This window comes from Sporothrix brasiliensis (genome assembly GCF_000820605.1).
Source record: "Sporothrix brasiliensis 5110 chromosome Unknown Cont22, whole genome shotgun sequence".
Lineage (NCBI taxonomy): Eukaryota > Fungi > Ascomycota > Sordariomycetes > Ophiostomatales > Ophiostomataceae > Sporothrix > Sporothrix brasiliensis.
The window spans coordinates 273,243-297,559 of NW_024467141.1; the positions used below are offsets into that span (position 1 = coordinate 273,243).

General features: G+C 53.6%; 5 protein-coding genes across 5 annotated transcripts; 2 read left to right on the plus strand and 3 right to left on the minus strand.

Moving 5' to 3' along the window:
• Positions 1 to 919: 919 nt before the first annotated feature.
• On the plus strand, positions 920 to 2,551 carry SPBR_08373 (c-type cyclin; the record flags this gene model as incomplete). Its single annotated transcript, XM_040766611.1, has 1 exon — positions 920 to 2,551. One exon carries the CDS (start codon positions 920 to 922, stop codon positions 2,549 to 2,551), a length of 1,632 nt encoding a protein of 543 aa, XP_040614358.1.
• A 3,747-nt stretch (positions 2,552 to 6,298) lies between these two features.
• SPBR_08658 (short-chain dehydrogenase) lies at positions 6,299 to 7,072 on the plus strand (the record flags this gene model as incomplete). The annotated part of the gene is made up of 1 exon (XM_040766896.1): positions 6,299 to 7,072. One exon carries the CDS (start codon positions 6,299 to 6,301, stop codon positions 7,070 to 7,072), a length of 774 nt encoding a protein of 257 aa, XP_040614359.1.
• A 531-nt stretch (positions 7,073 to 7,603) lies between these two features.
• On the minus strand, positions 7,604 to 10,318 carry SPBR_08144 (uncharacterized protein; the record flags this gene model as incomplete). The annotated part of the gene is made up of 1 exon (XM_040766382.1): positions 7,604 to 10,318. One exon carries the CDS (start codon positions 10,316 to 10,318, stop codon positions 7,604 to 7,606), a length of 2,715 nt encoding a protein of 904 aa, XP_040614360.1.
• A 9,083-nt stretch (positions 10,319 to 19,401) lies between these two features.
• On the minus strand, positions 19,402 to 21,564 carry SPBR_08231 (metallopeptidase MepB; the record flags this gene model as incomplete). The annotated part of the gene is made up of 1 exon (XM_040766469.1): positions 19,402 to 21,564. One exon carries the CDS (start codon positions 21,562 to 21,564, stop codon positions 19,402 to 19,404), a length of 2,163 nt encoding a protein of 720 aa, XP_040614361.1.
• Positions 21,565 to 22,798: 1,234 nt separating this feature from the next.
• SPBR_08719 (myosin regulatory light chain cdc4) lies at positions 22,799 to 23,387 on the minus strand (the record flags this gene model as incomplete). Its single annotated transcript, XM_040766957.1, has 3 exons — positions 22,799 to 22,827; positions 22,858 to 23,091; positions 23,207 to 23,387. 3 exons carry the CDS (start codon positions 23,385 to 23,387, stop codon positions 22,799 to 22,801), a joined length of 444 nt encoding a protein of 147 aa, XP_040614362.1.
• Positions 23,388 to 24,317: the final 930 nt, after the last annotated feature.

Here is a 24,317-nt window from a genome sequence, read left to right on the forward strand (position 1 = left end):
AGTCCCCCGAACTGGTCGATGGATCGGCGGTGGCAGTCGACGAGATTGACAGACGACACACGGTGTGTTTGCAACTGGAGGTGTGCATTATACGCAATGACGAAGGTTTCAACTTTCTACGGCGTATTTCGTGGTGAACCGGACGATGCTGTATGTCGTAAGATGCAGAGTACGTCGCATTATGTGCCAAGTCAGCCTTGGAGAAGTTGGCAGATACGACGCTTCCGTCCGAGTTACAGTTATAAGTCAGCACTCTCCTGGGCTGTTAGCGACTGACACAACTGAGCCTTGCGGCTCTGCGGCTTTGCAGCTGGTGACTTTAGTGTTCTTGAGGGGAGAGGGGCGCACAGCCACGGCCCATTATGGCGCTACTGCACGCTAAATTTACAGCGACTGTGGCGGACATTGGCGGGCAGTATACGAACAGAGGGACGAATAGGCCTTCACCGCCTTCTGCGTACAGACATAGCGGCAGAAAAAGCCGTTTGATAAGGAAACCGCGCGACGCGGCTTCCAAAGGCCATCGCACACGACGTGTATGCATCGACGACATCACGACATTTCCACTTCGGCCGGTGCCCAGCGAAACAGCGCCGCGGCGCATTATATCCAAATCCCGGCGAAGCACACCGTTCTCTGATACTCTCATGTGACGCTAAATCCATCACGACAGTGCCGCTGATGCCCATCCACCTCTTCGATCCGACAACGGCTGCCGAGGCCAGCATTGGCAATCAATCTTTAGCACCATACGAGCCGGGTCGACAACCGATACGTACCGACTAGACAACGACCAAAACTTGTGATAGTACCTTCGCGTACATGGACCGCCGCTAGGCACCTGCTGGCTCAGACATTGCTCGTTAAGCGCTCGATAGCTGGCTCCGTAACGCGAGAACGGAATCACACAACCCTGACCATGGGCCGACGCGGCCCGAGACATGGTGGCGGAGGAGGTGGAGGTGGCTTTCGCCAAGGTGGAGGTAACAACTACAGCAACAATCAGAACAACGGCGGCGGCAGCGGGAAGAGCACGCATAATGCACACAACGCACACAACGCACACAATGGCCACCCGCCACCACCGTCACAACCCCAAGTCATCACTGAAGAGCACCCGCCCGTCAAGGGCCCCAACCCGGGCTACATTGCCGTCGGCAGCCAGTATATGCTCGAGCAGCAGCTGCGCACCTTGCAGCGCGAGACCGGATGCGACCCTGCGCGCGAGGATAGTTACCGGCTCCAGGGCGTTCAACTGATTGACAATGTGCGCCAGGCGTTGCAGCTGCCTGTCAAGACATTTGCGACCGCCTGCACCTACTACCACAAATTCCGTCTCAATTTCCGGGACGCCGAGTACAATTTCCAGGACGCCGCGCTGTCGGCGCTCTTTGTCGCCTGCAAGGTCGAGGATACGATCAAAAAGTCCAAGGAGGTGCTGTGCGCCGCCTACAACCTCAAGAACCCGGACAAGCCCACCACGCCCGACGACAAGATCTTTGAGCGGCCGTCCGCCATCATTGTCGGGTTGGATCGGCTGATCCTTCAGACGGTCGGCTTTGATTTCCGCGTGCGCTACCCGCAGAAGCTGCTCATCAAGCTGCTCCGCCAATTGATTCCTGCCGAGGACGCCCGGGCGTTTCTGGGCGTCGCCTATCCCATGTCCATTGACCTGTACAAGACGTTTGCGCCCATCAAGCAGACGTCGTTTACGATGGCACTGGCCTCCATTGAGCTGACGGCGCGCATCCTCGACGACAAGCATCTGGACCGCGTGCGGCAGCTGACAATCGCAAAATCAAGCATGGCTGGCGGTGGCGGCGACGGCTACTATCACACGAGCCGCAGCTGTGTCGTTGAGACGCTGCTCGACTTACTCGACCTCTATACGCAGTTCACCAAGAGCACCAAAGTCGGCTCGCAATTCGACCTCAACCGGTTCATTGACATTAAGATCAAGATCAACCAGGAGGTCGACGACGACCCGGACCTGCACCGGACCGACGCCTGGTATGAACAGTGTGGCGGGGACAACCATGGTGGGAGCAATACCATTCAGACACCTGGCTCGATCAGGTCGCCGGCCACAACGGGGTCGGGGCCTCATGCTGGCGGTGCTGGTGGTACAGCCGGCGGTGGCTCCTCTGGTGTTTTTGGAGCGTCTGTGAAACCACGCAAGCATGTAGGCACGATGCGGTTCTTATTTGAGGTTGGCAGGATGCGGCAAGAGGAAGCCGCGGTAAATGAGTATTTCAAAGAGGAATACACCGAGGTGGAGACTGAAGTGGACGAGCTTATACCGGAGTCAAGTCGCGGCGGCGGCGGCGGTGGTGGCAACCATCATCACAACGGCAACAACAACAACAACAACAACCGGAGCCATGCCCCGTCTAGGCGCGAACGGAACAACCACAACCACCACAACAACCAGAACCACCAAAAGCAGGGCGGCGGTGGTGGCAGCGGTGACGCAAACTGGGGGCCATACCAGCGGAGCAGGAACAATGACCACCGACACCACAAGGCGCGGAAAGGTGGTGGCTACTGTTAGCGGCCTGGCCCACCAGAGCCCGAAAACACTTTATACGTTGTTCAATACCAATGCAATACCACCATGATGTTCTGTCATTTGTCTTACATTTCATGTTCTCCTTCCATCGTCCTTGTTTAATGCATCTACACCTCTGTGAATATTACAGACGATTCTGAGCTCCTGCAACGGTCGATTGTTGTCGTCTTTGTTGATACACTCACGCCCAACCTTATTGGCAAATGTGAAGAGTGCAGATGTACCGGTACGTGATCGAACCACTGTCGACGCCTTGCTCTGTGATGGAGGGGCGTGTGATTGACCTTTAAATCCTCCTGCCCTTTTGAACTGAAGAACGAGAGGGACGTGGCTGAAAAAGGAAAAGCAACGAGGGTGTCTCCACAAACAAAGGTACGCAGCAGGCTCTTTTTCGTCATACTCTAATCCCTTACGCACCTAGTTATCAAAAACCTTTGGGATTGGAACACAGGTTAAGCTCGCTCCAGCTCAGGTGGTTCGCCCCACGCGCTCGTCCCCCCTCTCCCCCCCCTGGCATGCCACGATACCCTACACCATGCACCACACAAGCACACACCTCTGCGTCGAGCTCTCTCTTTCTCTCTTTCTTCAGTCCTGCTCTGACTCAGTCCATGTTTGCATGTGCCAAGGAGAGCAAGCTCGTATTCTGAGAGTTTCGGCATCGTCCGGTTTTGTACTTCACAGGCTGCAGAGGCATCCACTTGTCCGGCTGCTAAGAGCACGTGGAGAAAGCCGCCGCAGGCAAAGGGCAGATGTTGGACTGTCCTCCTGGCGACATTGATCTAGGTCTAGGCAAGGCTCATACGGTGCTGATCTGTGATGGCTGTTATTTGAGTTGTACACCGGGTTCAGCTCACCGACCAACGGAGATATAGTACGAATGTTTGGAGTAGTAGGACAGTGTCCATTTCCCCCAATGGCTGCCGCCTTGTACTTGGTTTTGATATATCTACCAGCAGCAGATAACCATGTTCCACGCAAGTTGCCGTTCGCCACATGCAAGTCACTGTCTTTTCTTTTTTTTTTTTTTTCTTCTTTTTTTTTTTTCTTTCTTTTCTTTTTTTTTTTCTCTCTTTTTTTTCATATTCTGCATATAATGACAGGTAACAGTTTTTCGTGATCGTACGAGTGCTGGGCAAAGTGGGTTTTGGGATATGCCAAGACCGCAGCGCGTTAGACTACATCGTAGGTAGACTCGAGCTTACAACTTCCCTTTTGGTACGGTTAGTTGCCGCCGGTGTGGTTACCCATTTTTATTATATTTATTTCTTTGTCTGTTCTACTTACGCGCCTGAAGCTGGGGAGCAGCGTCAAACGGTTATAAACCAAGGGCGATAAAGCCCCGGCCCTTGTTCTAGACCCTCACGGTCTGGCTGTGAACTAGAGAAGTCCGGTTGTGGAGATGATCAATGATCGCCCTGGTGGTCCAGCTGAACGGGGGCGTGTACACCTTCGCAAGTCCTGTTTGCTTGGTGCCGTTTCTAGATGGGGTCCTACGGAGGTTTTCGAGGACAGCGAGAGAGCCAAGACACGCCGTCGAAATAAAACTACTATTCTATAGAGACATAAACGGTTAGCAAAGCCGGGAAGACAAAGAAGGTAAACCGAGAAAGTAAACCACCAAATACGCGCGCAGAAAAACGGTATTACGTGGTAACTTAAAAAGGCTCTATGAAGAGGGGTAGCCGCAAAAGATAGTCATAAGAGTGGGAAACAGGGCTACCTTGTTGGACGCAGGCTGATCCAAGACATTGGCGTTTAGGTTGTAAGACGAATTCGTTGGCGATCTTATTTTTTTTGCACATGAAAGCGGCAGTAATTATCAGCATCAACTGTACTGGGCAGAGCACTATCTGCCGCCCAGCCCATTATAGATTTTTGATGGATTTTCCGGTCTCCTCGCCCGTTTCGATTTCCATTTTGTCGGCAACACCGCTCTGACATCGCCGACTTCCACTCAAGTATCCCTGCGCCTCTCCGCCCAAGGCGTTGTTATGCTTTTCGGATGTCGCCGATGCGGACAATGGCGCCCAATTTTTTTGAAAACTTATCTGGTTCGGAGTTTTTTCCCTTTCTTGTCCACGTTTTCTTCCATTTCATTCGCTGCACTTGCTGCGACAATTTCCCCATCACTTTGTTATTAGCTACATTTGCAACTATGACTCCCCAGCCTTACCAGGATATACGTCCAAAATGTCTATCACCAAAATCAATGTCACCCAACATAATAATGTATAACAACATAGAGGACCAGTCCAGTCGATGCTGAACGACCTTGTCCGTGGTGGTAATTGTACTACCGACCGTAAGAGGTTCACAGTTCGTTCTACTCTAGATGCCTGCATCCCGTTATCAAACGGAGGTCACGAGCTCTTTTGAGCCCCAACAGCCTCAACTCCACGGTTTGCCCCTATTGTCAAATTTACCGAATCTACCGAAGTTACCGAACATGTCAAATTTACCCACATTGATCATATTGCCCAGATCCTTCACATTGGCACATTCTTGTATATGACAGGTCTTTCCGTGTTGCCAGTTCGACTCAAATCGGTCGGTTATTTAGGATTGGCTGCGAACGCTCGTTTGCCTTAACCAGGTTGGCGTCAGCCTTGTAACCCGCACATCGCCGTACTTCCACTCCGATGCTAATCTCCACCACACGGTGTAGACACACTGCAAGGAGTGGGTATACAAGAGCGATGGCGATGTGTTGACGAGCCTAGACCATGTCCTAAAGTCCATTCCTGAAAGCAGTCAATCTGTGTGTAACCGACAATCTGAATCTGCATGTGATATCGGTTTTTTACTGGTATCTGGAGATTATGTCATCCACTCAATGGACCGTATACCAGAATTACTATACCGTTGCAGAAAAGTTGATACGCCTGCCTTCCCGAACCATCACTGGATTGAGATGGCTGTGCGGCCGCGGAGCGAAGAACCTTCGTCGTATACCGGGACATACCAAACCGAAGACGGCACTTGACGTCAATTCAATTTGTGCCTGAGATTTCTCCGGCGTGACGTTTTGTACGGCACTTTGCACGGCACTATACGACATGTCCAAACATCTTCGATAACAAGGTACTTCCATAGTCCAGAACAAGAGGCTCTCGGTTTACACGAGGTGGACCTCATTTTGAACGTGGGTTGCGACTTCGATTTCCCGCCCACAGTGATTGTCGGCGGCCGGGACGACCGTATGGTGTCCGTGGAGTACAGTCGACGACTATAAAGATCCTCCAGGGACAAGGCGCGAAGAGCATGCTGGTTGACGTGCCGGGCGAGGACCGCGTGTGTTATATTGTGAATGCAAGTTGAGTCGACGACGTGAAAATTGCGGCGGCAAGACTTTGTCTTGGGAGTTTCTTCCGTTGACAATTTTTTTATAAAAAAAGGAGAAAAATGATGAATATAAAAGAATAAGGACAAGATAAGCTCATACATTTAGCGGCTGTAGATGCACTTGCGGTTGGCGTCGGGACAATGGCGCGATATGCTGTGGGGAGGCCTGGCCCTTGTCGGCTGTGACCCGCTACGGGGCTCAATACCCCGCGTACGGAATACTGCTCGAACTCCACCGAAGTCGGCGGTTCTCCGAGGCCGCTCGTGCTGCCGGGCTCTCCACAGAGGAAGCTGTTGTTTATTTGCTGGGTTAGACATCCAGTGTCAAACCATTTATAATTTGCGTGTAGTTTCCTGAACCACAAGCACAAACACCTCGTCACCATGTCAGCACCCGTCAAAGTCGCTCTCGTGACGGCCTCGTCGGCTGGTCTCGGCGCGGCCTGTGTCAAGGCGTTGGCACCGCACCTTCGCGTCGTCGTGAACTACTACTCGCGCCCGGAAAAGGCCGCGGAGGTTATCCGGGAAGCGACCACCATTCGTCCTTTTTATGACCTGCCAGCGGACACACCCCGGTTTCTGGCCTTGCGGGCTGATGCCAGCGACCGCGCGGGCATCCAGCAGCTAGTTAGCGAGGCCGTCGACCGCATGGGCCGCCTGGATGTGGTCGTGAGCAACGCCGGGTGGACGCGCGTGACGGACTTTATGGACCTCGAGGACCAGCTGCGCGAAGAGGATTGGGACCGCTGCTACAACGCCAATGTCAAGTCGCACCTTTGGCTCTTGCACGCGGCGAAGCCGTTCCTCGAACAAGCAGACGGCGGCGGCAGCCTCGTCGTCGTGGCCAGCCTCGCTGGCGTCCGCCCGAGCGGCAGCAGCGTGGCCTATGCGGTCAGCAAGGCCGCGGCGATCCACCTGACCAAGTGCCTGGCGCTCGTGTGCGGGCCCAAGGTGCGCTGCAACGCCGTGAGTCCGGGCCTGCTGATGACGGAATGGGGCCGGCGGTTTTCAGACGCCCAGATCCAGCAGGCGACGGACAAGACGGCGCTGCGCCGGCTGGCGACGATTGAGGACGTGGCCGACCAGGTCAAGACGCTGGCACTGAGTCAGTCGATGACGGGGCAGAACGTCGTCGTGGACGGCGGGGTGGCCATCTAGGAGGAGAGGGCCGATAGGTTCCCGGATCGATCCCGAGATCGATGACATATTTTTCGTCGTCGAGTGGTCCTTTGTTGTTGCCCACGCAGGACTGGACCAGCGCGCGTCCGGATGACGCGAGACGTAGCAACGTCTGCGGTTTTCAGCACAGTCCGTCCTAGATGGGGCTCATGGTCGCGGCGTGGGACAAGAAAGGCGGCGTTGCTTAGCGACAGGCGCTTTCACATTGACAAGGGTCGAATGGGTCATAGGAAGAAAAGTAGCACATGTCTTACAACCAGTAGTGAGAAGAATCAGTGGCCTATGATGGAAAATAGAATTCAGAGCGCTACAGAAAAATACCGTACGTACAATCAAATCCTAACGCATTGTCCCCATGTTCCCATACCTGTTCTGTTTCCAATCCCCGTTTCGTCCTATTTAATACTCCGTTTCCGCTCAATTCAGAATGTCCCCAATTCAAAACGCTATGGAACCCAGTAGAGAAAGCCTCTTTTCTAATCTTGCACCCATCACAACACTCCCCACCTCCTACAGCAAGTTCATATTCGCCGCGTCACCCAGCTCCCACGTCATCGACATCGACCCGGGATTGTGCAAACCGCCGGCCGTCATCATCGATGCCGGGTTGCTCCCACTGTGTGTGTTGGTCTGCGCGGACGCGTGCGTGTGGAACGTCGAGGGGACGGGCACGGGCGGGTAGGCCGATGCATGCGATTGCACTGTGTAAGGGGAGTGACGTTGCTGGTCGTTGCCGTGCTGGCTGTCACCATGTTGGTTGTGGGCATGGCCCTGACCGTAACTGTTCTGGACTGCGCCTGTGACCATAGTTCGCGGCGTCGAAATAGCCGGTGTCTGCGGCATGAGAGCCGACGAGACTGAGACGCCCGACATGGACATGGCAGGCATGGGGACTGCAACAGCGTGCGATGACGGCGAGTTGGCGAGCGACGAAGCCGCCGACACGGACGTGGCCGACAGTGGGGAGCGAGAGTGGGACGCGGGCACACCGGAAGGCTTTCTCTGCTGCTGGTGAACATTGACATTGGGGAGATGTCTGTAGGCTGCCGTCGTGGTCGACGCCGTTGTATAGGCACTCTCGGGCGTTGTGCCGCTGTCCGAGGAAGCCGAATACGTCGGAGTCAGCGTGGACAACCCAGACAACCCAGACAACCCAGACAAACCAGAGAAGCCAGACATGCCAGACACGCCGGACACGCCGGGCACGCCAGACATGCCAGACACACCCGGCAAGCCAGACAAGCCGGCAGCTGGGGCTACAGTCGACTCACGCTCCTCTGGATGGTACTGCTTCTGCACCAGCTCCGACAAGAACGTCATGTATGTACTGTAAAACTGCAGCTTTGTGTGCATGTTCCGTGCGCCCTGCAGCCTTTCCGTCAGCTCATCGCGCTCGGCGTCCGTTGCGGGTGCTGCCTTGGAAGCAGGATCGAGCCTGAGCAGGTGGGCCAGCCGCTGGCACTGCGGCGCGGCCGCCGGGTCGACGCCCACGGGGTCGCGCTCGGCCAGCAGGTCGCGCATCACGGCGAGGGGCACAGGCAGCGCCGCCGCGTGCGCGGGTGACCGCAGCTGGCCGTCGCGGGCGACCAGCAGACGCATCATGCGGGACACGGGGTGCGTCTCGCCGAGCACAATGTGCGTCAGCGAGCGCACGTGGCTGCCGAGGGCCACGCCGACCTGCCGCAGCGCCGCCGTGCTGTCACGTGCCATGCCGTGCGCCCGGGGCGGGTCCAGCGAGCACTGAACGCCAAAGGCCGTGCTGTACAGCAGATAAAACAGCAGCGACGGGTCCTCCTCCTGCAGGTGCTGCCGCAGGCTGTCCATCGTGCGGTTGACGCTCTCAAAGCCCTTGTCCAGCACGCCGTCGGCGATCAGACGCCGGCCGGCGCGCATCTCGCGGCCCCAGGCTGCCAGTCGGTCGGCGGCCGTCTCTTGGTCGTGTGCCGCCTCCATCTTGGTCGACACAAACAGGCCGCCCGTCTTCTGCACCCATTTGCCCTGCTGGAGCGCCTGCACGACATACTCGCGTGTCAGCCGGGCCAGCTCGTCCTGGACGGTCGACACGGGAGACGGGTACGGCGGCGAGACAACGCTCGGCAGGCTGCTCTGCGGCACCGAGACCGACGTCAAAAGCGGCGGCGGCGGCGGGTGGGCCAAGCTGCCGCGGCGGCTGTCATAGCTGGTTGAAAGCGAACGCTGCTGCTGCTGCTGCTGGTCAAAGGCGTTTGCTGACTGCGTCGATGCCATTGGCATGTACGGCACGGTCGACGTCGGCAGGCTAATGGATGGTATGGTCGACATCGTCGACATCGTCGACGCTGTGGGGCCTTGGCCTTGCGTCGTCGAAAAGGACGCAGACGACAGCGACGTTAGCGTCGGAAACGCCGAGGCCGCCGTTGTCACGCCCATGACCGGCATGGGTGTGTGTGACGGCACGATCGGCACCGTCGACGACGCCAACGGGCCAAAGTGATGATTCTGGTGGTGCGGGTGGCCGTACGAGTGATGCGACAGTGGGTGGCCCTGGCCGCCATGGCTACCAGTGCCGCCATGGCCGTACACATCTTGGTGCTGCTGTCCATGGCCGTGTTGCGCCGGGGCATACGGGGCATAGGGAGCGTACTGTGCATGGGTGTGCATCGGCGGCGATGGCGACGGCGGCGGTGTCGGCGACGGGGTCCGGCATGTGATCCCGGCCGCCTCCATGTGGCCCGGCAGCAGGTCCCCCAACAGGTCGTCGCCGTTTCCGTTCTTGCTGGCCTCCTGCGACCGCTTCAGCAGCGTCGGGTCCCGCTTCAGGTATTGGTCCACCCGTGCAAAGTCAATCTCCCGTCCGCGGATCGTGAACCGTGATTTCTTGCCCTGCGCCGCCCGCTGCTGCTGCAGCTGCAGCAGCGCCGCCACGTCCGCCGCCTTCAAGTTCTTGTCAATCGCCCACTTGCTGATGCGCGTCTTGTACATGCGCTGGCTCGCATAAAACTGGTACTGCTCGGCCATGATCTTCTGCACCTGCTTGAGGTGGAGGCCCTGGTCGCGGTACAGCTCCGTGATGCGCTCGCGATGCACCTCCCAGTCGTTGATCTGGGCCCACTCCTGCTGCGGCCGCCGGGTGTTCTTGCTGTTGGTGGTGCTGGCGGTGCCGCTGGCGGCCGTGCCATTGGCATGGCCGTGGCCATGATGTGGCCGGCCGTTGCGGCTCTCTGGCGTCATCTGTCCAGATGACATGGAGAGATTGGTGAGAGGTGCAAGGTGCCAATATTATAAATCGTGGTTCACAAAGTTCGATATCCGTCTGCCCGTGTGTGTGTGTGTCATCTACAGTCCTTTCGTCGTAGAGTCCATTCAAGATGGTGAGATGCAGATGAGAAAAATATATAATAAAATAAAAATATAAAACAAGGAAGGACGACGAGGGATAAAAAGGACGGAGGGAGCAGGGGGGGGCAGTGGGAATTTTGGGGGACTTTTGTCGCTTTTAACAAAGTAATAAGGAGAAAACGAAGAGAAAAGTCCAGTATGGCCAAGCCTAACGGCCAGATCCCAAATCGTGAGTCAAAAATGTGAGGCAAATATGAAAATGGTTGGGGAAGAGGTCAAAGGGATAAGTGGGATGTCACGGAGAAAGGAAAGCAAAAGGTCGAATAAGCAAAAAGTACGATGTAATGCCACAGATGAAGCAGATGATGTGAGGTTGAAAAACGAACAAGGGGAAGTGGAAAAGTAGAGTGGCCGGGGATAGTTAGCGAGGGCGGAATTGGTGATGATATAGAAAAAGTATCTCAATGCAGACGTGGTTGGAGGACTGGAGGGAGGTGGAGGGTTGCTGGAAAGAGTAAGTCAAGAGTCAAATACGAGCTAGCACAGGAATGCGGTTTCGACGCTCGACGATAGCAACACTCTTACACGCTGCTATGTGGATGTACGTCGGCGGTGTCCAGGCCATAAGAGTCGAGACGTTGCGAGGGCTGACGGATCGACGAAGTGTGCTTTGCGTCAAGGCCAGGACCCAGGACCTAGTCGATCCGACAGTGTGGTCTAAGGTGGTCTGGGCAGCCGGAAGACAAACCCAAATCAAGCTCAGAGATATTTGGTCGCGGCAGATGGTGACATGATGGGACAAAGGCGCGGCCAAAGTCGGGGATGAAGATGATCACAAAGGCAGTGGTGAAAACCGGACGGAGATTGACCAACACCGAGGCGAGACTATAGTGCAGCGGGGGCATTAGCAACGGTCGAGGAGAGCCGCAAAAGCAACACACGGGTGACCGTGTGTTCACGACGGCAGTGGGGAATCCAGCTAAGGAAGCACGAAGTCCCACAGTCTCGAGGTCTCGAGGTGTGCCGGGTGACGTTGATCGTCCAGTGCTAGTCGTCGATGTGCTTGTGTGCTTATGTCGTTGTAATTGCGGCTACGTTGAATTTGGGGGGCGTGTAGGGAATGTCCATAAACAAGAGTCTCAGGACAAAGTCTCGAGACACAGCCAGGGGAGTGTCGTCTTGTCTTGGCGCGCTCAGGAACCTAATTAGAAGGTACGTAGATGGACAGGTTAGAGCAAGGGCGGGGGCGAAGTCTGGGCGAGGTCTGGGCGAGGACGAGAACGACGCTGGTGACGTTGGTTGAGAGTGTTTGAAGTTGTAAGAAAGAAAACAAAAAAGAACTATAAGAAGGTGAAAACTAGAAAGAAGGCAGATATGAAAAAAAAAAAAAAAAAATGAAAAAAAAAAAAACTGGAGGAGGAAAAACTAAAAGAATGGCAACTGGTAAATAATGACCGAAAATGCAGGTTTCGACCAGCTTGGGAGACTATACTCTGTCGCACGTGTCAATACAAGGACGGAGAGGAGCACATATTTGTGGTGGTGGGGACAAGGATGTACGTTGAATGGTTGTGGCGGTGGGTGTTGGGTCAAAGGGAGACCGAAAGAGCCAACAAGAGTCTCCTCCTCTGATCCCGTATAAACATACGACACACTCCCTTTCTCCGAAGAAGGAATTGGAAATGGGGGCGTGTGCTCCGTAAAGTCATACTCTCTAGTCTCCGTTATCTTCATACCAGAGGACGTGGGGCCTCTTGGCGGGTGGAGTTGTCTAGACTAAGAGGCCGGTCCTGCAGAACGAAGGAGGCAAAGGACAAGGAACTAAAACAAAAACGAAAGGTATAGGAAAGATACCGACACGGCCTCAGCAGCTCTTTTGGCTAACCGCACTATATTTCTTGGACCCCACGCCGTCCAGGGATTCACAGCAAGGGTGAGAGTCTGGAATTGGACTAAGCGGAGCCTTGAACGAGACGAAAGGGGTATAGCTGGCTTGTGAGGGTGTATGCCGTATTGTACTCAGTAGTGTAGGCTCTAGAGGTTGCCATATATTTGTGATACATCGCATGATACCGCCTGCAATACAGGCAACAAATGCACCTGACTCGGACCACATATAAAGTATTTGTTGTTTTATCGTTCTATTGTGTCTGGATTGTTTATTTTCGGTTGTTTTCCTTCTACACAACCGCTGTCTTGTCCTCATTCTACTCTAAACGAACAGACAAAACAAAAGGACCATACGCAACATTCGTTGCACCAAGGCTTTCCTATTTGCACACCAGTAAATGCTTCCTCTGTGTAAAGTTTACCAGCTGGAAAAGCATGTGCAAAGTATAAATACCTACGACAGGGCACACAAGGCTGCGCCGAATGCTCGGGTACAAACTAGGATGGCGAAGAAGTCCGTCGGCGTCCAAGCTCAGAAGACATATCGAGTTGCTGGTATGCTGATGCGGCACAGACCAGGGGCAGTTACCGGGAAGAAAAACGGACGGAAAGGGACCTGTGGTCCTTGGTTCTTTGGCGTCTTGTTGGGAGCATTGGTGAATAAGCCTTAACAGTGGTTCCCAGGGGTCAGAGCCCAATCGAAGAAGAAAAGAAAAAAACGCATACCATACACAAAGAAACCCTGAATGGCGTTTTTCTTTCAAGGCAGCTGCCGGTCGTACGGTGCGTGTTTGATTTTGTCTACGTGGGGTGCAAGAATCAAAGAGATGGGCGGCGACGGCCAAGAACGAAAAGGCGTTACTTTGCAGTTTAGCGCCAACGGTTTTTTGTTTGTTTGGTTTGTTTGCTGCTTTGCACATAGCCCATAGTTCATTATTGGTCCATTTCTTGTTCGTCTCCTCTTTGGCTGCAAGGCGTGTTCCATTTAAAAAGTCAATTTGCGCCGCAGCATGTGCATCAAGGTTTCCAATGTTTGTCAATGTTTGGCGCCAATTGAATGGCTACCATATACTTAGGACGATGGTTGCTTTCTTTTTACTGTTTTTCGTCGCCTTCTTCTCACTCTCCCAATCTGCAAAACATAACGACTGGCACCCCCACCACGCCGAGAGTTTCCTCGCCGAAAAAGGGGGGTGGAACCCAGGGCATCATCCGGCTTGCATAATTCAGCTGATATCAAGCGGACGCTCTAGACAGGGGGTTGGCCAAGGAAAGCAGGGCTGTGTGCCAATACAAGTGTGCTCTGGAGTGACAGCTTTGAGCAAACGCAGATACTTTGTAAGTCGTAGTACGTCCTCCGACCACGCTGTTGCTCCAAAGACTGCCTCCGGCAACTGAGCATTTACACTGAGATTTTGGTGATCGCCGTTTCTTTTCTTTTCTTTTTTTTTTTTTCGTGTACTCGTACTTTTCAACCGTCGCCCCCCAAACAATTGCATTCGTACATTTTCCATTTTTATCGCCTTAGCCGATATTCGGCTATCCACCATCAGTAAATTGTAATGTAAACAGCTGTCTTTGGGTCTTGATATTATGTGGTTGTTGTTGTTAAATTTGTTGCGTTTCTTGTTTTACGTCAACACAGTCCAGACAAACAACAACAGCAACAACATCAACGACGGCCGCAAGACGCAAGAAACCTTTGAGGAGCAGATCATCGTCTTGAGACGATCGACACTAGGGTGTTTAGTGCCAAGTGTACGTCGTGCATACGTATATACAGTTGCCCTTGAACGATATCGGGTTTTGTTACGTTTTGATGTTGGATAAGGTAATAATGCCTTTGTTTTGCTCATTCTTCGTTCAGCTGATTGAAAGCACTATGATCAATAACAGTCTGCTGTACTAACGTCAAGCTCGTGTCGTACTCAACCTTGGCATTTTCATCTCCAAAAGCGACATCCGGAGGCCAAGAAGTGCAGACAGCGACAGCCGCGCAGTTTCTCGGCATCGTTCAGTCCATACGACCCCTAGGAAGTATGGTGGTATTTAATTCGTAGATCGAACTTAGCTTTAAGGTTTGTGAGTTACGGCGTCCGCGATGGGAATCCACCGGAAACTCACCCTGAGGCCAGTGCTAGCGGGCCTTAGCGTTGCGTTGTTCCATGGCGATGAATCCAAGCTACGGAAGATTCAACAAAAAAACAAAAAAGGGTGGACTTTGCGAGCTTGTGCGCTGGGTGAGAAATTAGGCGGCCGCGGCAACAAAATTGCAGAGGCAGGGGGGGGGGGCTCATCGCTGTGCTAATTTAGGTCTCCCGATTCCTTGATCTTGGGACGGCCTGGTGCAAGGAAGTCGTTGAAAGGATGCGGAGATGTTGAGAAGAGTAGAGGCGAGAAGCAGGGGACGAGGAGGAGAAGGGGAGGAGAAAGGGAGACAAGGTGACAGGTAAACGAAAGAAAAAGAAATCAGAACAAGACGCCGGTATGGAACTGGGTCGCTCTGTATCGGAAATCAAGGTGTCTGGATGGTGGATCTAGATATCCGCATACGACGTCGTTGTACAGCGACTCCTCTACAACGACGAGTGGTGTTGATCAGGACTACTTGGAGCCCACGACAGCAGCCCAGCCGATGCTAGCGCAAGATCGAGTTGCGCCTATGCACCATTCGACTTGTTCAGCCAAGGGAGATGTCGCCGCATTTTACTTCACTTTTCACTTTTTTTTTCACTCTATTTTCGTCACAGCTCAGATCAGATCCGATCGAAAACGAGTAGTATTCGATACAGAACAGTACGGATCGATTGCGATGGTGGGCAACTTATGTGTCACAGCCACGAACAATATAACAGATGCTGGGGCTTCGGATGCCGTTTGTCAAGCTGTCAATGTCCAACGACCCATGTCGCTGTCAACTACAAACAAAAGTAAAGTAGTGTGTCAATGTCAATGCAGGCTTCAAAGGTCAAAAGTCAAGAGGCCCACCATTGAACGGTCAAGCAGCCACTCAACTACTAGATTGTTTGCACTGAGAGTAACTATGAAACAAACACGTTGACTGTACAGGGCGGAAGTCCTTGCTCGGTCCATCCGTTCTGTGAGCAATTCGTGCAAAGCGCGGGAAAGGTCTCCCTAGAAGAAAAGAGAAGAGTCTGGACCATTGCCAACCCCAAACCGGGTTTCAATTCCACAGCCTGCCCCGACAGCAATTGTTGCTAATTGATGTTTACGCTCCACGTCCTCTCCGCTTTATCTTTCTATCTTGCTGTGTATTGTCTTCGCTTCAGAAGGGGGTTAACCACCAGCCACCCTGCCACGACGCCCTCCGTATCCTTATTTCCTTGGTTTCGGCACGCCCGAGGGGACGGTCTGCACACTAGCATCCCTAGCCCCGGTAGGGCAGTCGCCGTTTTCTTGCTTTTCTGGACACAGCTCAGATTTTACACTATTCACACTACAGCTATTCACACTGTTGACAAGATAATTGCCGTCGCATGAATTTGCCGCCGGCGACGGAGCTCTCACATTTTGCTTATTTTATTGTTTTATCGTGGGCTTTCAAAAAACGATGTACTAATCTGAACTCGCAGATGAGCCTTCACTTTACGGAACATATAACCCTAGGGTCACACAAAACAATACATGAAAAGTAATAGTTCACCGGCAATGCCAAAAGTAACACCGTACGCAGATCAAGTTGCACCGCATGTTGTTCCGGCTTTGTGCTCGTTCCTTCCTTTCATTTTGTACCGCACGGACATGTCGTTGTTTTTGTGTGGGGAACCTATGTGGAGCCTTCCAAGAGCCACAAACGGCAGGAGCGAGTGGAGATGGGCGATCGTCAATTCAGTATGCGTTTAAGCGACAAATGGACGGACGACATATACTTTGTAGACTGTGAAGCTATGCATGTGAAAGCTTGGGGCTGGGCAGGCTGGGCAAAGCTTGGCCACACAGTATCGGCAGTGGTCGACTGGCCATATCTGGCAGGTGTCTAGCCATGCACTTCGTACTTTTCGTTTTACGCTATTGCCTTTCTTTGTTTACTCGGTTTACTTCCAGTTTTTGATTTTTCGTACGGAGCACGACGTACTAACACGTGCATTGTATAGCTTCGACTGGATGTCTCGCGAGCAATACGATGCCTCTCACCACGGGACGGGGCAAGAAGCTCGAAGGCCGAGCCTTGCACGAGTTGGGAAACGGCCTATTTACAAAGGACCGTTGCCCGTTGCGCATCAAGTGCCCTGCTATGTGCTTTTCTTATGGCCCACAACAGGACTTTAGTAAAGGCTATTCCAATTCAAGCAGACCTTGCGAGGACAAAGAGCGCGAGCCGAGATCAGCACTCAGTGGCTGGCTGGTGAACAACAGGAACAAAGAATGTTGAAGCCCGCTGCACAAATCTTTCTTTTCTCAAAGATACATAACGCGGCTCGCGCGGCTTTTTGTCAGACGCCTGGCTCCAGCCTTGTCAGCGGCTTTGCTGATCCTCGGTTCCACAGCGTGCCGCGTCTTCACGATCGACAAAAATAATAAAATTAAAAGTTAAAAAAGACGTTGGTCCCAGATCCGTAGAGCCAACGGTGCTTTGTGCTCCGTCTCCGCAGAAATGCGCTGCAAACGGACAATAGACAAAAATGGACTAGCACACCAGGGCGCGAACTATTCCATCGACTTCCCCAGTGACACGGAGAAAATCACCACTTGTGTGTTGTGAAAGCACGCTCGGGGAGGAGATTACCGAAGGCGAGAAGATCAACATATAATTACACATAAAAGAGTAGAGTAGGCAGAGCAGATGGGAACTTCCGTCGACGGTCCAAAATTGGTATTACCAATACAAAAACCTAATATAATCTGCCAGTACCGGTTTAGCAATACGAAAGACCAAGCGATACCGGCAGGAAGGCCAAGAATCAAGCGCAGTCCTTCCTCCACATGCCCACTCACTTCCAATTCTCTCCGGAATGAAGCCCAGCCCATTCACGCACACTGTCTCTGCTTATTCTACAGCAGACTATGCAACCTGCTTCACCCGTTTCTCAGCGCTTTCAATTTGCATCGTTGACCATTCTGTTATTTTGGCAAACTTACGCTCCCTGTGTTGGCAAAGATTGAGCCTGCCCCCTTGGCGATGATAAAGGAATGCTACACTGACACACAAAAACACACACACAAAACAAAACAAAACAAAACACAGGAGCCCTGCGTCTCACGCTTCCTTCAGGTCATATATGGTCAACGCATCATGGTGGGCCTCTCCGAGCTACATTCAGGTCGCTGTTGTCTTGGGGTCCCGTTGTTTTGCAAGTTGCCGAGTTGCCACCTTGCCTATTTTGCAGGTTTGCATCTCCACACGTCTTGGCAAAACATCATATTCGCAGCATTCTTATACGCACTATTTGTGCAAAGCTGTAAGGAAACAGACGGTGGGCCCGTGCAAGACGAAGATGGAGGTGGTTGCCATCTCGTTGGCGTCGAAGCGTCCGAGTGGACGGGGAAGCATCCGCGGCGTGCCACCTTCGTGGATATGCGGGTCACACAAACCAAAGTGACAGCTCAAAATCTGCCGGACGCTCTTGATGCTCGAACAATGGTCCGGGAAAGCAAATACGAATTTTAGCGAACGCAACGAGGCCGCGAGAGAAACATCCGTGATGATTTGGCAAAGCACCTAATTTTATTTTGTCTCGAGTTGGGCAACTGCTGTCATATCGGCAGCAAGAGAACGAAAGAATGAGAGGGCGAGAGGACACGAACACAGGTATTGCAACCAACAAATAACAACTATAGGTGGAGAGCAGACAGGCGCCAATGGTCAACTGAGGACGAGTCTTACGTTGCACATTTTAAGCATCACGCCCGGGCAGACTTTTCTTTTCGGCCCGCGTCATCCAGCCCCGAGAAATCCCCGGGCTAGAGTACAGCATCGACCCATCTCAGTCAGGGTACAGGGATGGCAAGGAAGTCTTGGAACGAGAGAGGGCCTGGTCCGTATAATAATTATTATTATAAAAAACTGCGTCGATTCTTGTCAATATTTAGAGTTTAGAATTGGTGTCTTCGTGATTATAAGTGACTGTTGTCAGCGAGTCCCAGGAAGTCTAGAAACTTAGAGTTGAAAATTAAGGAGCAATACTTTAGGAAAGTAAAACTCTGGTCGTCGGAGAATCATATACGAGTTTGCACAGCAGCAAGGTGAGACTGCCAAGACAACACAGTGCAAGTCCAAGGTGTCTCGATGGGGCACATTTTAGGACAGTGCGCGAACCGTGTATAGGCGCGCCCGCCTTATAGCGACCCATTCTCACACCACCTCGGCAACGAGCGAGATGAAAGCTACAACGATGACTGTACGCTTGACGTCGCCTGCACCAATGCCATCGCATGATTTTTAATACTTTTTATATTTAGGTAAAACAAATTCTTTGCATCCCACTCGAAGTCCTCCTGTTCAGCCGCCCTGACTTCTAGTCGTCTTCTACCTTCTGTTTACTGAACTTAGCTGCGAATATACGCGTGGCACTCGTCGTCAAGACTGGCCGAACTACAGCGACAGCTTTCCGAGAGATGGACGTCCTACGGCGTTTACAGTTTGTTCGCCCTCAAATTGTTGCGTCACTGGTTGGCCACAGACAGTCTTACTAGGTTGGGCACACATTCGGCGTCAAGTACCAGTTGAGAGGAGTTGTCAATGCTTCATGACCGCCGGCGGCTTTCCATTTTGGCAATTTGAAGAGGTTTTTATATTTCCAACGCTGTATGACGCCCGCTTGCAACGTAGATACGAAGTGGAGATATGCTTGACTGTCGATAAACAAGAATAACTGACGACACATATGCCAAATCTGGAAATAAATACGAGTTGAGGGGTAATAGGTAGTCCCAACAACAATGACAGGCATTGATATCGAACAACGCAGTCACGTATGTACGATCACACCACTGCACTCTTGGGAAATCTTTGGAGAGAGGCAAATTTCATTGAATCTAACAGCCAAGCTACTCAAGTGAATAACACTGCGCAACTTCGTTTCAAATTGCCTCGAGGCAAACCCTTTGTGAGCTTACAGCTTTGACGACCGCTCGTCTAGTCATGCTGTAATACCCAAGTCCTTATAAAAGGCGTCGCCGTTAGGCTTGCGGCCCAAGAACTGCTCCAGCGTCTTCATCTCGTCTTGCGACCCACCCCGCTCCAGCACGGTGTGCCGGTACCGCCGACCCTCGGTGCCGTTCATCGGGTTGGCCTTGAACACTGTATAGAACATGTCCGTCGAGTACACCTGGGAGTACAGGTAGCCGTAGTAGCCCGCGTCGTAGCCGCCGATCAGGTGGCCAAAGCATGCCTGGCCGTTGCCCCAGGTGCTCGGCTCGCCCTGGGCCTCGGGCCCTTTGATGCCTGAAATCTGGGCGCGCAAGTCGTTATACACGCTGCTAATCTCGAGGGCCTCGAGGGCCGCATGCGACTCGGGTGCGTGCATCATCATGTCGAAGATGCCAAAGTGCAGCTGGCGCAGGTTGAAAAGGGCGTCGTTGACATGCTTGGTCGCCACAAGCTTCTCAACGAGAGCGTCCGGGATAGGCTTACCCGACTCGTAGTGGCTGCTAAGAGCCTTAATCTGCGGCGGGCTCCAGCACCAGTTCTCGAGCATCTGGCTCGGCGCCTCGACAAAGTCACGCACGGTTGACGTGCCATGGAAGCGCGAGAACTCCGTGCGGCCGGCCAGATCGTGGATGCCGTGGCCCAGCTCGTGGAACAGTGTGACAACTTCGTCGTGCTTGAGCAGCGACGGCTTCGTGGGCGTCGGCTTGCTGAAGTTGCACACAAGCGCCGTGGCTGGGTACCGGCGGGTGCCGTTGGTCTGCTTGAAGCCGGGTTGCATGTTGAAGTTGGCGGCGTGGCCATACTTGCCCTGGCGCGGGTGCAGATCCAGATACAGATAACCGACAAAGCCCTCGCCCTCCGACTTGTCGTCCCAGACGCTGAAGATAATGACGTCCTCGTGCCACACAATGTCCTCCGCGCGGCCGGTAGGACTGATCCGGGCGCGCTCTTCGGGACCGAGCTCGACAAAAACGAAGCCGAACAGCTCCTCGAAGATCTTGAGCATACCGGCAACGGTCGCACGCAGCGGGAAGTACTCGGCGATCTCGTTTTCGTCAATGCTGAACTCTTTCTCGATCATGAGGCGGTCGTAGTAGCGATGGTCCCAGAGGTAGTAGTTGCCATCAAATGGCAGACCCAGCTCAGTCGTGTCAGCTTTCTTGAGAGCAAGCAGGTGGTCAATCTCCTTGACACCGCCAGCAGCCAGGCGGTTGCGCAGATCGCCCAGGAAGTCATCAACCGTCTTGACGTCCTTGGCCATCTTGTCCTCGAGGCGCAGGGCCGCATGGTTCGGGTAGCCGAGCATGCGGGCGGCCTCGTCGCGCAGCAGCACGGCTTCGCGGAACAGTGCAGCGTTGCCGTTGCACTTGTTTTCGTTGTCGATAAAAATACGCCGGCGGGTGTCCGGGTTCTTTGCAAACTTGAGAGCAGGGAACAAGTCGGGGTACTTGAACGACAGGCGGACCTTGCCGGCGTTGTCGCTTCCCTCCTCACCTTTGTCGAGGCCGTCAATCAAGTCGGCCGGCACGCCGTCGAGCTCCTCACGTGTAAACCAAATACCGCCGTTCTCCTCGTTGAGGTTCTTCTGGAAATTGATTTGGATCTGGCTCAGGCGCTTCTTGATTTCCTTGAAGCGGTCGCGCTCGGGGCCCGCAGGGAGACCCAGGCCATTCTTGATGTAGCCCTTGTGCTCACGGACAAGAAGGCGAGCGCTCTCCGGGTTGAGCGGCGTGACCGCACCTCCCACCTTGCCACCGGTCGCCTCAAGGGCATCTATACCGCCGTAGGTCTGCACAGTGGCGTCGACGACCTTGAAGACGTCCTCGCGCATGTTGCACTCGATGCCAAACTCGTCCATCAGGCGCGTAGCCTCTGTGCTGGCGTCACGCAGCTCACTGTCTGCGGACACATACTGGTAGAACCCGAGAATGTGGGCAGAGAGAGAGACGTCGTTCTCGTCTTCAACCTGGGGACCAAAAACCGCGTCGAAGGTGGTCTTGCTGCCGTCGGCCACAGGCGGCACGTCAGCAACGACCTTGTCGAGCATGGCACGGGTGCGATCGCAGATGGCCTTGGCGTCGGCCAGAATGCTGTCCTTGGTTCCCGTGAAGGTAGGCGGGGCCTGGGGCGGGTTCTTGTACTTGTCAGCCATGCTTTCAATCGAAGGATTCGTAAAGATGGGCTGGTAGGTCGCTAAAGTCGGGCTTGACGACGAAAAGTAGAGTTGTGACGCGGGCGATGGGTAGTTGTGTAGTTGGTCCTTGAGCTGTGTCAAAAACGGGATCTGAGGCCGAGTCGAACCGCGAAAGACGGCGAAAGAGAGCCGGGGAAGCACGCGGGTGGCCAGCGTAGCGATGTAGATGACACAGAGGACGAGAACGATGGCGGCCGCGGAACAGAAGCGACTCGAGCTTCGCTTGCTTGATGGCGGCGGGCGACGAGATTGTGGCCTCGGTGAGGAGCGTGGACTGCGATGGGAGCGGATGGGGGTGTAGGAATCCAGCGTGAAGGTGCTTTCGTTAGGACCTGTGCAGGGTGGGCTAACGATCAGGCAGCTCCCAGATGCGTGATGCAGAGTTGGGTGGATGCGGAAAAGTCGGAGAGGAAGTGGAAAAGGCAGGGAGAAGCAGGCAGGACGTGGGGAGGGGAAAGGAGAGAAGAGAGCAGAGGTGCATAAGACGGCTGCGACTGCAGCTGCAGGTGAGGGGCGTAGCTGCCGCTTTAGCGCAATGTGGGGAGAGTGGAATGCTCCGTTGGCAGGTGCCGTCCGTGAAATGCCTGTGCATCGAAAAAAAATGAATGGCAAGTGCGCCTCGCAAGCGACTGCTGTGACGCGACCGTCGCTTTAAAACAAACGTTGCGGCTTAAACGAACACGACAATTCAATCACAACAAGGTGACGAATGCGAGACACAGAGCGGATGCAGGATATCCGACGACACACGGCAGCGGCTAAAAGACGCTGACATGTGTCCTTGCCTAGAAAAGTGGTGATGACAGCGAAAAGGAGACAAACTGAGAGGAAGCAAAAGGAAAGTAGCATAAAATCCAAATGTATTCAACGCATCGACCTAAGCAAATCAACGCCGGTGCAGCCCATGCTCCCAAGTTATATTTATGTACGCAAAAGCAATCCCTCCAGGGCGTCGTCCTCTAGACGGCGGCCACCTAATCCAAGTCCGGCGATGATGGAACAACATATCCGTATGGGCTAGGTCCACATTCTGCGGCACTTTGTCGTCAAAACCTCCACGCTTCCTGTTTCATGCCGACGCCGCCCAACAGACATCACTAGACGCGATTCCAACCTATCTAGTTTGCAAGAATTGTCCGGACAAGGTCTGCAAAGAAGTTAGCACAGAGCAAAAGTAGGAATTTGTGGGGTTTCAATTCAGCTCCCAACGCGTCCATGGGTCTGCGAAAGTTGGGTAAATCCCCGACATACCCGTGTAGTTGACCTGTCCTGAACTCGTGTCGACAGCCTTCAGCAGCTCGTCAACCTCCTCGTCAGTCATCTTCTCGCCGAGGTTCGTCAGGATGTACTTGAGCTGGCCGACGCCAATGTAGCCGGTCATGTCCTTGTCGAAAACTTGGAAACCGCGACAGTACTCCTCGGGTTCGCCGGGGTCGCGGAAGCCGCCGGGACGGTTCAGGATGCGCTGGAAAGTTTCGAAATCGACTGCAATTGTTAGTTTCGTATGCCTCTTGTGCATCCCTCGCGCTCCTTGGGAGAGCACTCCGTCTCCTGTCGTCTCAGGGGCAAACAGCCAAACCAGAAGCAGGACGCTACTCACAGTCGCCGCCGACGTTCTTCTCGAGGTCGCGCACCTCGCTCAGCGTCGGGTTCTGGCCGCAAGCGCGCAGCAGGTCGCCGAGGCTGTCGAGAGCGACACGACCATTGCCGCGCTTATCGAACAGGGAGAACGCCTCCTTGTAGTTGGTGGAAGCCTGGGCATCGAACTGGTTAGAAGCCATGGCGAAAGCGTTGCGTATTGTGGATTGTGTGTGCGTGTGTGCAGAAAAGGAAGTGCGAATATGAACAAGAGCAACGGCGATGCAGGAGTCAAAGAGGTAGCGATGGCTCGTGGCGATGGAAAGTTCGCAGAAAAGGAGGGCGCAATTTGTTGACAGCCGTCTCCACGCCGACAGCACGCAAAACACTACAAAGCACCAAACGCTTGCCCTAGCACACTGGAACTGGAGTCACCGCCCACGCTAAAAACGCTCCTAGAGGAGCGAAAAGCCCTGGGATTTTAGTACCCAAATAGCATCTGACCGAAGCCCATCTAGCGGTGCACAAGGGTTTTCGGCGTGTCTTTTTGGTGCGATTTTGGCGTCGATTTTGGCGTGGGCAGTCCCGGTTCCTGGTGTGAGATTCGGCGTGTGGCATTGATCGGTGGTCCCTTTGCCGGTCCTTTTGTCGCGCTGCTTTTCTAGACTGCACGCTTGTTTACACGGGCAACACCTGTAGGTCCGTTTGTGCAACTCACCATTGTTTTGATTTGCTAGTGCTCGAAAGCTGAACAGAAAATGGTATTACCGAGCGTCTGGCGGTCGGTCAATTTGGGTGATTGTAAAATGCGTTGGTGCAAAGCAAATTCGAAAATGGAAATCTGGTGATGTTTTGAGAAGAATGTGGCAGAGGAGACAGGAGAGGAGGGCGATAGACGGCTTAAGAGGAAGAAGAAGGAAAGCAGAAGACGGCAGAAACAGAAATGGGCAGGCACACGCTGGTGGCTTGAAACGGGCAGGATCGCTCTCACTTTAAACTGGCCATCGCCCACACACGGTTCCAGACTTTGCTCTGTCTGCTTGGGGCGATACAGTGCCCTGTGCGTTGATCCAAGCGGTGACCAGGACCCCTCACGAGCCGTGAACATTGCTACAGCAACGACTCCACTTTAT